The sequence below is a fragment of the Lissotriton vulgaris genome, chromosome 2_1 (assembly GCF_964263255.1).
Source record: "Lissotriton vulgaris chromosome 2_1, aLisVul1.2, whole genome shotgun sequence".
NCBI lineage: Eukaryota > Metazoa > Chordata > Amphibia > Caudata > Salamandridae > Lissotriton > Lissotriton vulgaris.
This window is the reverse complement of record NC_141687.1, coordinates 1,539,610,817-1,539,623,754: the sequence shown is the minus strand read 5'-3', so window position 1 is coordinate 1,539,623,754 and position 12,938 is coordinate 1,539,610,817. Positions and strand designations below refer to the sequence as shown.

General features: G+C 41.9%; 1 protein-coding gene across 1 annotated transcript in view; it reads right to left on the bottom strand.

Moving 5' to 3' along the window:
- Positions 1–12,938, bottom strand: part of CHEK1 (checkpoint kinase 1) — a 167,672-nt gene that overhangs the window by 110,313 nt on the left and 44,421 nt on the right. The window contains exons 4-5 of the mRNA XM_086957409.1: positions 12,550–12,614; positions 12,393–12,462 (exon numbers count right to left, since the gene is read on the bottom strand). Coding sequence (XP_086813535.1) covers positions 12,393–12,462; positions 12,550–12,614 — 135 coding nt within the window. The remainder of the gene's footprint in view (positions 1–12,392; positions 12,463–12,549; positions 12,615–12,938) is intronic.

The following is a 12,938-nucleotide window of genomic DNA, read 5'->3' as shown; positions in this document are numbered from 1 at the left end:
TGAGGTAGCAATTAACATCATCAAGGTTCTGAAGAAAGCCGGGCAATTTGGCCGCACGGCTGAAACATGTCGACCTCACTCTTTGCCAGGAGGTAGTTAATTTTTTCAATACTATCAGGCGGTTTTTATTTATGGCATCAGGACAATACTTAAAAAACATATTTTTGTCCTTTTAGTCATTTTCATCCCACACACATTTATCACTTGCACTGCACTCCATCAGTGGTCTCATATTTTGAACAACTGTGGCTGAGAACTTCTGAGAGTATGAGGTCAAGTTTCCATTCATGTTAGCCTTAGAGCAACATTGGCTACATCTGACCCTCCTCTCGTAGTCTTCCAGATGACGATGCTCCGCCAAATGGGTGGGCTGATGGAGACTTTTCTCAAGCCAGTGTTTGGGCAAGCTATGTCGACCTGGTGAGAAGTTTATTTTGAGCATTTGAGGTTTTTTTGTCACTTCTTAGACTGACTTTTTCCCCGTAGTTATATACATTTGCAAAGGTTGACTGGTCACCTTTCTGCTGCTTATTTCTATAATGGAGTGTTAAACTGGTACTAATAAGGTGTCACCAAGAACCCGACAGTGTTAACAAGTCTAAAAATGACAATAATTAGGTAAAACTATCAAATGTGCCACATTACGCCACAATTGCCTTTTCTTGCTGCATAATTTACTCAAACCTCCCACATAATTTAGCCCTTCCCTGCCACATAATTCAAGTGGCCATGATTTAGGCCCATGTAGCACACAGAATAATAACAAGGTCCTAACCCTAACCTGAAACCAGTATTAAGTGGGTCCTTATTATCTAATTAAGCAAGATAGGATGAGTGTTTGCTGTACCCTAAGACAGAGGGGGGGGGGGGGGGGGGGGGTGAAGACTAGAGACCAGCGTATTGTGGCCAAATAATTTAATTCCTAAGTGATACATCTAGTATACAATTACTGTGTAGGTGGACAATTGATGGGAAATAGGGAAAATTCTACACACAATGTTTATCATTGTTATTGGCCACCCATATCTGATGTTCACCAACAGTATAAACTGTATTCCTTGTGTCGAACACATTTTACATTTTTAGGTCGAGCCTGTCAATGCGCTTGCACATTGAGCTTGCGAGAGATATTGGGGCTTAACCAGAGCTTAACCATCGGGTGATTTGATGCTGTGACTGTGAAAAGCAAGCTCAATGCGCAAGCGCATGGACCTAAAAAGCGAGTGCACATCAAAGCCACCAGCCTCCCTCCCACAGGCATCCCTCAGCGTGCGCTCTACCTCAGGCATTTCTCCTCTCCTAATTTATTCACTGCCCACGGCCGGCCGTACTTTCACTTTGACGGCCGCCAGGCCGTCTCTCGCGTTTCTCAAACCAAGCCGCTTCCCCCTTGAATGCTTCAATGGATGCATCCTTAAGGGAAGAAGGCACAGGCACGGTTCAAGACCGCATATGTAAGAAAGGGGTACTATTACATATTATAATCTAGGTGTTCGATTGTAATGTTCTCGTAACTGACATACGAACAAGGAGGTAACTGAAATGGTAGGTGGGAGCCATGAAGCGTCATTTATTTTTTAAATACCTATTGACTATGTTTTGAATGTCCTACGTGTAGTTGTATATAGAAGTAGTTAGTACTCAGTTAAAGCAGACATTGGCGCTTTTAGCCGTGCACATGTAGCAGCGCAGATGTGACTTCACTTGGGGTGTTAGACGGCCAGGGCCTTCAGAAATATCTGCCTTTTTGTTGCTGTTTGGCAATTCAATGCAGCGCCTGCGCCTCCGGCCACTTGGTTTGTGAGCAGACTCTTCTCGTGCATTGTATTACAAGTGGCACCTAGCAGCTTGCAAGCTCGGTTTACAGAGCCAAGAGTATTGCTTTACGCTCAAGCCAAGTTTACTTTCAGCCACAGTCTGCGTCGGCCAACGTTGAAGATGTGTTTTTAAGATCACAGTCGCTCGACTCGCTTGCAGCTCTTAAGCGCCGTATTTACTTTTTTTATGCAGATAGCTTTAATTTAGAAGCAACACATCAAAGCCTGCCAGTCGCCCTTAACCTTCCCGGTATCCACTTGTAACTCATAATGTCCTCTTGTGAGTTTTTTTTTCTCCCTTTTCTTAGTAATTGCTCTTTTTCTGATTTTGCTGGTTGAATTATCTCCACCAATAGTGTTGAACTGTGCAAAAAAAATAGACAGGCATATATTGCAATAGGCTGAAATAAAGCAGCACAGAACGTTTTTACAGGTGGGGCCTTCAGTAAGATTGCAATCAGTAAAACCCACAGCATTGTGGGAGATGTAGTCTATTCATCATTTATTCCGTCTTTTAATCTTAACAGTAAAATGCTGCCCAATTTTCAATTAAGTAATGCCTTGTAGACCGTGCAATTCAGTTTTTCTTAAATGTTGACCCCTCCCAACATGGCATTCACTTTCAGTAAACATTTTCAGAGGAACTTAACCTTGTAGCTGTTTTAACAAGGGAATAACCGCTCGCAGAATACGGGCCACAAGTTTCAACAAGCATTGGCATTGCCAATAGGTCTAGCTTTTTGGACATTATAGGTGTGTAGCCATGCAACACATTATTTTGGGGCCTGTGCCCCCAGGGATTGAAAAGCTATGCAATTCCAAAAGAGGTGCATGGAGAGGGTACAGAAGAAACAGACAGGGGCAGAAGGCTGAAAGGGAAAAGAAGCAACAATTAGAGTAGATGGCCTAAAAACACAAGTACGCCTATGGCATGCTTGTAGAAAAATCAATAAAAAATAGCTCCAAAAATGTGAGCAGTGTACGGAGGCAAGTACTTGGTCCATGCTCTAGGTGATATTAAAACACCAGAAATATAATAAATTCCACCAGATGCCCCACCCAAGTCTCAACCATGAACCATACATTCCATTCTTAGACTTAAAGCATAGGCATTCCTTATGCAGAAAGTCTTTACAAAGACATCAAAAGGGGTTTCTTCCGAAACAAAGAAATACGGATCACATTAATAATCTGTGTACACTAACCGGTCAATATACGAAAACCCCTATAAAAGGAAAATACTGCTCATATTGTATTGACCCCCAAAATCGTTCTCCCCACCTTGCCCCTAGGGTGTGAATGTGATATTAAAAAGTCTTGAAAGTAAAATAGGGACACATGATCTAATTAAGGAAAAATACTAAGAGCTAATTTAGTGACACTGTAAACCAGAAATACATTGCACAAAGGAAGCATGTGAAACAAGGGCGATATTGGATGCTGTGCTTTAAAATATTGAGAAATGCTTGTTAGAGCTTATCAGTCGCAGACCAACTTCTGGGGCCTGTAAAAATAAACTGATTCCATTATGCTCATGATGATAACTGATCTTGGATAAAGGCAAAGCAAACGCCTAATACATACCACATTACCATAAGATGTAATGCCAAGTTTCACATGTCGGTTTAAAAACAGAGCTCTTCTCAGCCATATTTGAGCTCAACTACACATTGGTATGCAAGAAACCTACATGTATTTTATAACAAGTAAAGCAAAACATTTTATTTTCACATATCTGCATGATTTTGCTAATTAGTCAATGTTCGTGCTCATTCAATGAGAGAAAACAGAAAGATTCTTTTTGAACCAAAGAAGACATAATTCCTACTCACAGCACCACACGCTCGATTGCGGTGGGCTGTTCAGCCCTCAGAGTTATTATAAAATAACCAACTTTAAGCACAGTACCTCACGCAAGGTTGCGGTGGACTGTTTGGCTTCTGAATAGACAAGACTTGTCACCTTGGAACAATAAACAATGCCTTGACAAGAGACCATCCTTGAGGCTTTCACTTAAGTGTGAGACACACAGTGGCGGCCACACTACTATTAATAAAAGGTCGCACTCAAGCCCTCAATCAGTTCCCCGTGGAATCCATTTAATGCTGCCCTGATGAGAGCCCTGTGACTTTCTTAACAGGACTCGAAACGCGTCGGCTACGGCACTAGTTCGCATAAAATTCTTGTTAATACATTTAATATGAATGTTCAAGTTTAAAAGGAATGTTTAAACTTTGACTCATGTGGTTCTAAAAAGAAATAGTGCACCACATTGTGGAAACTGAATGCATATTTAATATTGGCAAACTCTTTCTGTCCATGATGAACTGTTTTTTGATAATTGGAATGAAATGATATATGTTGATTTAATGTTCTTTGTATGTCACATGTACATTAGTCCTTTTTTGTTAAGGTATATTGATGATTAATTCAATGTTTTTGTATGTTATTTGTATATTAGTCTTTTGTGAAAATTCAGTCGCTAGAGGTTGAGTTGATAATGTTGATTCTCTTGCCTAAAAAATAATAATCTAAAAAACTGATTCTAAAAATACTGACAAAATAAATTGTCTTGGTAAAACTAATTCATTTAGCTTTATCTATTGTCTTACTGAGTGATTTAGTAATACATCCCGGAGGCATAGGTACAATCCCCTTGTTTTACACGTGTTAGACCTGGCATCTTTTTGGGGTGTTAACTCCGACTTTTTGCTTTCTGACACCCTCTTTTTCAACAGTATGCTGGACTTCTGTTTGCTGGTTTAGTGTCTCTGCACACTTTTTCACTGCTATTCAGTACTAAAGTGAAAGTACTCCTACTGTAAATTGTTATGATTGTTTTCCATGATTGACATAATTGATTTATTATTAAGTCCATAATACAGTTCACTGTGTGTGCCCAGGACATGTAAATCAATTGACATTATTGGACCTGCAGCACTGATTGTGAAACCCACCACCCCCCAATACAAGGAGACATTCAAAAGCTGTCAGACCTCCCAATGATGTGTCTGCGCGCAGTTTTAATTCCCATGTTGGCTTGGCAAGTGCACCTACTTGCCAGGCCCTAAACATCCCTTTTCTTACATACAAGCCTCCCCTAAGGTAGGCCCAAGGTACCCCTGTGGGCAGGGTGCAGTGTATGTGAAAGATAGGACATGTGCTGGTGTGTTTTCGTGTCCTAATGGTGAAATACAGCCAATTCAATTTTTCATTGTGGAAGGCTGTCTTTCCCATAGGTGATCATTGGAGCTGCCTTGTAACATTTTGTAAGTGTAAATTCTAATTAGGAAAAGATAGAGAATTGGAGTTTAAGCTCCCTGCGCTCAGAATTATTTAACACCTATTTTAGTAACAGTGATTTTTAGGTCTCGTCCTATTAATCGCGCAAGCGATAAATAGGACGAGAGTATAGAGGCTCATCCAAGCTCTGAAACTATCGCAGATTACGTCGAGTGCATGTGCACATGCACTCGCTTTTTACCATTTGCTCCCCCAGCCGCTGCTTCTGAGAGCTTTACTTCAAAGGCATCTGCTCCCCCGCTCACTGCTTCACACTTCACGGCCGCCAGGCCGTGTCTCGCATTTCTACTCCCACCCCCCTCCCCTGCTCGCTCGGCTTCACTTCTCCTCCCCCCTAATTAGAGCTTCACTTCAAAGGAATCAAGAAAACCTCTTTCTGCAACTGCGTTCCCACTCTTGCCCCGAGTGCATTTCCTGGCCGCTTTTTTTTTTCTTCATTACACTTCTTGTTTTTATCCAATCGTGTTTTCAATCTCAGGACTCCGACAGCCCTGTCATTTCTTTTTATTCCTACGCAATGTGCCGTGCTGCTTATAGCGGCTTCACGAGCGCTCGTGTTTCCGAGCTCCAACGGCCCTGAAAATCTTATTTTTAAAGTGTCACAGTATGTGTAAACAGAACAGCACCGATCGGCTAGAGGTATTTAGCACTCGTGTGCTTCGCCACCGCCAAATTGCTCACTCACGTGCTCTGTTTTGCTCTCCGTCTTGTGTACTTGCCCCACGCAGTATATTGCTCTCTCCTTTGTGTGCTACTCTCTCTCTCTCATTTGCTTCTCCCCGGGAAACTCTTCCGACGCTCCACCCTATGTGTTGTTCCCTCCATTGGGTGCGTCTCCCCACCCTAGTTTAGCTCTCTGTCGTGATGGCTTTTCCTTTCCTCCTTCCGCCGATTCCTCCTTTGACTTCTGCCTCTGGTTTGTTTTTTTCATGTTCTTTTATACTATCTTTTTTTTCCCTGACCTACGTGCCATCTGCCATTTCTGATGGGTATATTAAAAAATAAGGAAGATAACAGTTGCTTCATCACGCCTTTTTCCACTTTTTGTGTCAGCAAATTGCATTGGCAAAGCCGGTAGCCCCAAAAGGCGAGACCTACTGGCTTTGCCAATACATATTTTAAGTCGGTATGCAGTTGACGTGAACGCTAGTCACGTCACATTTTGTACCTTAGTTACAGTCTTTTCCGTGGCTATACCTGCCACATTTGATCTTGTTACTAACATCATCTTCTTCAAAAAAAAAAACCAGTCCCTAATGCTGAAGGCAGAGGACAAGCCTAGCGCACTTTTTCCTGCGTAGTATTTAAAGGCTACTGGTTTCAGCCCCTGTCTGATTTTAAACAGTATTTCCTTTATCCTCTCACAACCCTCTACTTCTCCACATGCTGCATTTTGCCTTGCTCTGTCTTTCCACACTCACCTTGTCCATTCTTGTTTTTTCTTTCACCTCTCACATATTACAGTCCACGCCCTTTTCTGTTCACCTCAGCACACTCTTGCTCTCTCTCTTCACCACTCACGTCTCATCCCTTGCCACATTCATCCTCCTTGTCATCTTTCTCTCTCCAGCACTCTCTTCCCAGTACAGCCTGCTTTTTTTAATGCACCCCTCTCCTTGGAGTGAATAATTTATGGTGCATTTGGTCTTGCTACTCATTATGCTCTGATGAGGGAGGGCTGAGCCCATGATGTGCCTGGGTCGGAAGTGATGGGAAGCATACACACTAAGATTGTCCGCACTGCCCACAGACCAGACTTTACAGCTCCCTAACTTGGGTATTTCGGTGCTTCAGTGCCTGCAGTGCTTTGATGCAATGCCTCACGATAATTATTCCAGCATTTCCATAGACTATATTGTCCTGCATTGCTGTACTGTAATATGCTGTAGTGTGTTGATGCAGTGCAACACTCCCATACATCACCGTGGTTTATACTGTGGCCATTTTACACCCCCCCCCCCCCATATATACATTCCCGAGGCATTCACCTTCCATTCCTGAGACATTTATGTTACATTTCTGAGGCATTCACCTTCCAATTTGTAGGTGCTTCAAAAAGCATTGGCATAGCCAATAGGTTTTGCCTTTGGGACCTTATAAGTGTTTAGCCATGCAACAGTAGATGTTGTTGCTCCAAGGATATTGTGGTGCATAAATAAACACTTATAAGGTCCCAAAAGCGAGACCTATTGGCTATGCCACACACACACTCACAACTGCACCCACACACGCACCCACAACCACACACACACAACCACACACACAACCACACCCACAACCACACACACTCGTACACACACTCATACACACACACAGCCACACACACAGCCAGCCACACACACAGCCACACACACAGCCACACACACAGCCACACAAACAACCACACCAAGCATTGGCATAGCCAATAGGTTTCGCCTTTGGGACCTTATAAGTGTTTAGCTACGCAACAGTTGAAGTGGTTGCACAAAGGATATTATGCTGCATAAAAAAATACTTAGAAGGTCCCAAAAGCGAGAATTATTGGCTATGCCAATGCTTGTTCTAAACAGCTACTATACCAGGTAAAAGTGTCAGATTTCTGTATGCTGAACAACCCTAGTGCGACATGACCATCCATTACATACAATCAGTCATCAAATTTTAAGTACAATAAAAAAGAAACATATCATAGTTAGCCAATATCCAATGTCACAGAGGGAATCATGCAAGTGTCAGCAATCAAAAAGTCTACGTGAATTACATTAGTCTCAAATGGGGGTGAATTTCAAACATTAGGAAAACATGCAGGCCATCAAAAACCGTGGGGAAATGGTATTAGTTGCCAACTTTACAGAGGAGTGAAATGTGTACCAAACATCAAAACGGCATAGAAAAGAGGGGTATAAAGGACTAGGCTCAAAGAACTAGAAATGCAAGGAAATATGAGAGGATTGCATAATGAAAACGAGCTAGAATGCATAAGCAAGAAAGCTTTGGATTGTAAGTACTGAAAGATGAGAAACAGATGGAGCCAAATTTAAAACAGGAGTGACTATGGCAGTACGTCTTGACATTGACCAGGACCAGGACTAGGGCCATCTGACTTCTTCTGCGATAAAAAAAAAATGCCACTGTTATGAGGAGTGTTAGAATTAGGCCGCCTTCAATTTCTCTGCAAAGTGGTTTATGAGTGAGAGGTTCGAGTCGAGGGCGAATCCAAGTAATTCAGCTTGTTCTTAGTTGGGGTGTGAAGCTGTTTTCTGACAACGAGGTTCTGATGGGTTCAAGGCAGGCGTTGAGTCTCTATATGTCTTTGATTGAGGAGACGCAGAGATAGTGTTGGGTGTCATTAGCATACAGGTCGTTTTTATTTTTACTGTATGTATGGGTTTCATTTAGGTGACAGGATTGAGCCCGGGTGAAAGGGGGTGGGATAAGGGGTGGGAGGGGGCGGAGAGAGAGATGGTGGTGCCAGAGGTGAAACCAAGAGTCTGGGATCCGACAGTCCTATTTAAACTTGCTGCTATTGTTTGGTGCGGTAAGATATAAAGCATTGTAGGAATATGGCAGTAGGACCCATGCAAGTTCTAAAAGCTGTGGAGAGGTCAAGCAGGACATGAAGGCAAGTCTTGTATTTGTCACTGAGGAAGAAGGCTTCAGACTACTAGAAATGTAGCTGTTTCAATACTGCAGCGTGCTCCGAATCCCAATTCATAGTCTTGGAAGTAGGTTATTCTTGCCAGTGTGCTCCTTTAACTGTGTGGCAACTGCCACCTTGATGATTTTTCCAACAAGTAGGAGGTGGGTTTTAAGATGAAATTAGCATGGTTGACTGTGTCTAATGTAGGCTTTCTCAGCATGGAGAGAACCTGTCCGGTCTTGAGCCCGTCCAGGAAGGTATCCTGCATTAGTGACTAATGAACATTGTGTGAAAGTGGCGTGATGGCTTCTCCTTGAAGCGACTTGATTATTGAAGCAGGAACCATGTCAATTTTTTAGTAGGTGGCTTTAAGTGAGATCAAAATGCTGAAGAGGTGGCTGCTGGTTACAGAGGATAGGATATGAAAATTAATTGGTGGTGTCTGATCTGATTTTATTAACTTCTCCATGAAGAATAGGCTGATAGCATCTATCAGCTGATGTTGGGGTACTAGTTTCTGGAATGGAGCTGGCACACAGTTGGACATCTTAAAGCGGGTTTTGCATCTGTTGATTACTCTGTTGATGGTGATCTTGTAGTAGATTGCTTTAACTGTGGTGATGATGGAACGAACATTGGAGCAGAATGCTTTCAGAAGGGTAAGGTCATCTCGTCATTTTGATCTTCTGCATTTCTTATCCTATCTTTGCACTGCATGCTTGTTTTCAGTAAGTTCTAGGGTGAATTTGGGTATTGACGGCATAGGCTTGGAGGTGCGATTTTTCAGAGGGCCACAGCATTTACATGATTATTCAGAGAGGTGCTGTAGATGTTGAGAAGGGTGTGGACATCTACTGTAGGCTGCAAGAGTCGGGTCGTTGATTAGATATTCTAGGATTTCTAAATAGATATGCATGAAGGAGCAGATGGTAATTTTTCCTTTTCTGCTGCCCTTCATGTGGGGGAGGATGTTTAGAATGTGGAGGGGATGGCAAGAGTATCAGTTCAGAAGAACAGGGGGTGGCAGTGGATGTTGGGGCACGCAGAGAGGAAAAGCTGGTGTCTTGCCTTTGGGGAGACTTGGGTTTGTGATGGTGTTTTATTTCTACGGTGTTGGGTAGAGAGTCAAGGGTTTTCCTCATTGTTTTGGAACTTGAGTTACTGCATCGATTGAAGTCTCCAAGACAGGTGGATAGAGCCAGAATTGAGGAGGTCTGACATTACTCCTACAGAGTCCTTGTGGGTTCCGGGTGATCTGCAGATGACATGAAAGGAGGCAGTTTGGAAGGCTGAGAGGAGAAAGTAACAGGATAAGAGTTCAAAAGACTCTGGTGTGCAAGATAGAGGACGGCTACAATGACTTGTGCACAATTCCAGGTCCCGCTGTAGTTCTGCACGTGCGGTCTACGAGTTGGATGCTGTATCAAGAGGGGGGATAGTGTAAAATATGGGTGGAGGAGGGTGTGAACCAAGTTTCTGTAATAAAGAGTATGTAGGTGGTGGTGCGGGATGTTGGCTTTGTCAAGGACTGTGTGTTGAATTGAAGATGGAGTGATAAGGTGGTGTATGTATTCTCTCTCATGGTATGTGAATGAGGTTGCTGGTGACAGATGTATGAATATGGAAATAGAGAGAGTATGGTTGCAGTGTCTAGCTGTGAGATTTGGAATGGTAGGTGTAATGGTGTTTGAGAGAAACATGGTGACTGGCTTGCCTTGGGAGCGGGAGTTCTGGCCCTAGGTCCTTTTGAGGACGAATGCAAAAAGAACAATTGATGGACACAATGCTGAATAATGTCAAACACTTACCCCCAGTGCAGAGATCTGGGCCTAAATCCATAATTTTGTTACTCACCTCACCACGCCAGTTTTGACCTAGGCATATGCAAATCATTGGAACAGTCCAGCCCAAACTGCCAGGCCAGGTCCTCCTTGGACCGTAAACAAGCATCATAGGACCGGTTTCACCGTCATCAGCCAGGATAGCTTGAATCCAGTGGCTTGGTGACCATGGAACCCACGTCTTGGTCTCCTCGTCCCACTGAAAATATAGTAAAAGCTCAGCTAAGCAAGCCATTTAAAATTATCCTCGGGCATGTCTATGGACCTTTTTAGAAAAAAAAAGTAGGCCATGGTCTTTCAATTATTGCCTTCTTCAGAAAAATTATTGATAAAAGGCAAAAATGTGTTTTCGTATATCAAATGCTCAAGTATCCAAGTTTAAAATATAAATGTAAAAATAACGGAAAGACAACCCCTCTCCAAGTACTAAAACTGCCCTCAACTCAGAAACTAGACATTACCCTAAACACGTCAGGGATCATCTCCAAATGGAGATGATCATGTTATCTTAAGAAACTCTCTTACTTGTAAAAAAACTACTGTGGAAAACTTGATGGTACAGCACTACATATTCACAGAAGTCAGTTTTAAATCATAAGCACTATCAAATCCTTTAAGTTGCCTGTCAAGTGGGAAAAAACAAAATACAAGAAATGTTTTTTGTTGTATGTAATTGTGTTTTCTCCACAGCTGAACACACCCGAGGCAATAATCCTGAAGCTGCAATTAACCACTGTTGTTCCATATTAATGTGAGTAATGTCAACCAGACTTTGCAATTCAACACAGACTCAATATACAGTTTCAACAATATAATAAGCAAATCTTGGCCCAAAAGTCTTTTTCCTAACTTAGACCTTACTAAAAAAAAAAACATCACTGGCCACTACACCTAGCCCCATGTGATAAGAAGACACTGCTCTAAAAAGCACCTATGCTTTTTAAAAGTTGATTGTGTCCCCATTTGAAGTCAATGATGCAAAGGGCACCTGTAAACAAATAATCGCATCTTAAATTTGCAGACTTTTAAATCAATGTCACAGTTATAAAAAGGCTGGGCCTCTCAGTTATCCAACCTCTTATTTACAGCAGTATTTCCAAATTTTAATAAGGAATTTCGTCTTCAAACAAATGCAACCTTTCCCATGTGGTAAATGCTGATCATCATAAGTTGATCTTTAGTAATATGAAGTAGCTCTGGTCAGGCGGTTGAAACTATTTGGTTTCTACTTGTCGAGGCAAGCATTAGTCTTTTTTATCAATGCGGCACTCTCAAAACACTGGACTACTGACACAGTAACCATTCAAATTTTCTCCAGTTGAGATGCTCTCTTGTTCACCGTAACCTGAGGCCAATTATTTTATACAGCCACCACCAAGTCCTACCACATTAGCCTCCCTAACTCAGCTCGCCTGAGGCAACCAGCATGAGTCACGGGGTATGCCATAAGGAAGACTTGCCAGAGACGCAGAGAAGGAAATCACACAGCTAGGCTAATCCATCCAAGACCAGAAGGCAGCTTCTCCCAACCTACTTGGAAGAAAGTAGTTTTGAAATCCAGGCATAACCCAGATTACTGGGAGAAAATGTAACCAGACAAGAATGAAAAAATGCAAAAATAAAACGTTGCCACAAAACTACAACCTAGAAGATGGAACTATGGCCAGGTACCATTAACTCCTTACAGTGTGCTAAAACCTGTAATATCCAAGGGTCTAAAGTTAAGTACAGTTTACCATTCAATATAAATCGGGAGCCCCTTTGTAGATCCAAAGGAGGTCTAACATGAGCATTACATTTTTGTTAACTCACCCCTTTCATCAAGCAGAAGGTTCTCTGGCTTAATATCCCTGTGAGTTATTCCAATCCCGTGGAGATATTCCTAACAAAAAAGAAACAACAAAAAAATGTTGTTCACCTTTCTCTCGGTGCAAAAAAACGTAAACTCGGAAGTATATAATACACTTACAACACCAGCCAAAAGTTGATGAAAAAATTTGTGAGCATCTTGTTCAGGCATTCCTACATCAGGCTCTGTAAGAAACAGCACAAAGGTTTAGTTGCAAGATTTTCATAATTCGTAAAGTTGAATCACAAACATTTAACAATTCTATACAGAGTTTTTATCAAAGTAAATACCAAGGTAGTAATAACGATTGCACTCTGCATTGCACAGGTTTTAATGAAAATGTATTGTCTCAATGAAAATTAGAGGCCTTACTACCAAATGGTGTATTATTAATGATGAAACGAATTCACTCACATGTGTTTGTGAATAAATATGTATGTTTTTGAACAAGGGTGCTTCAATAATAGTAGTCAGAGATGCGTGACTTATTAATCAGAAAAAAATTATTC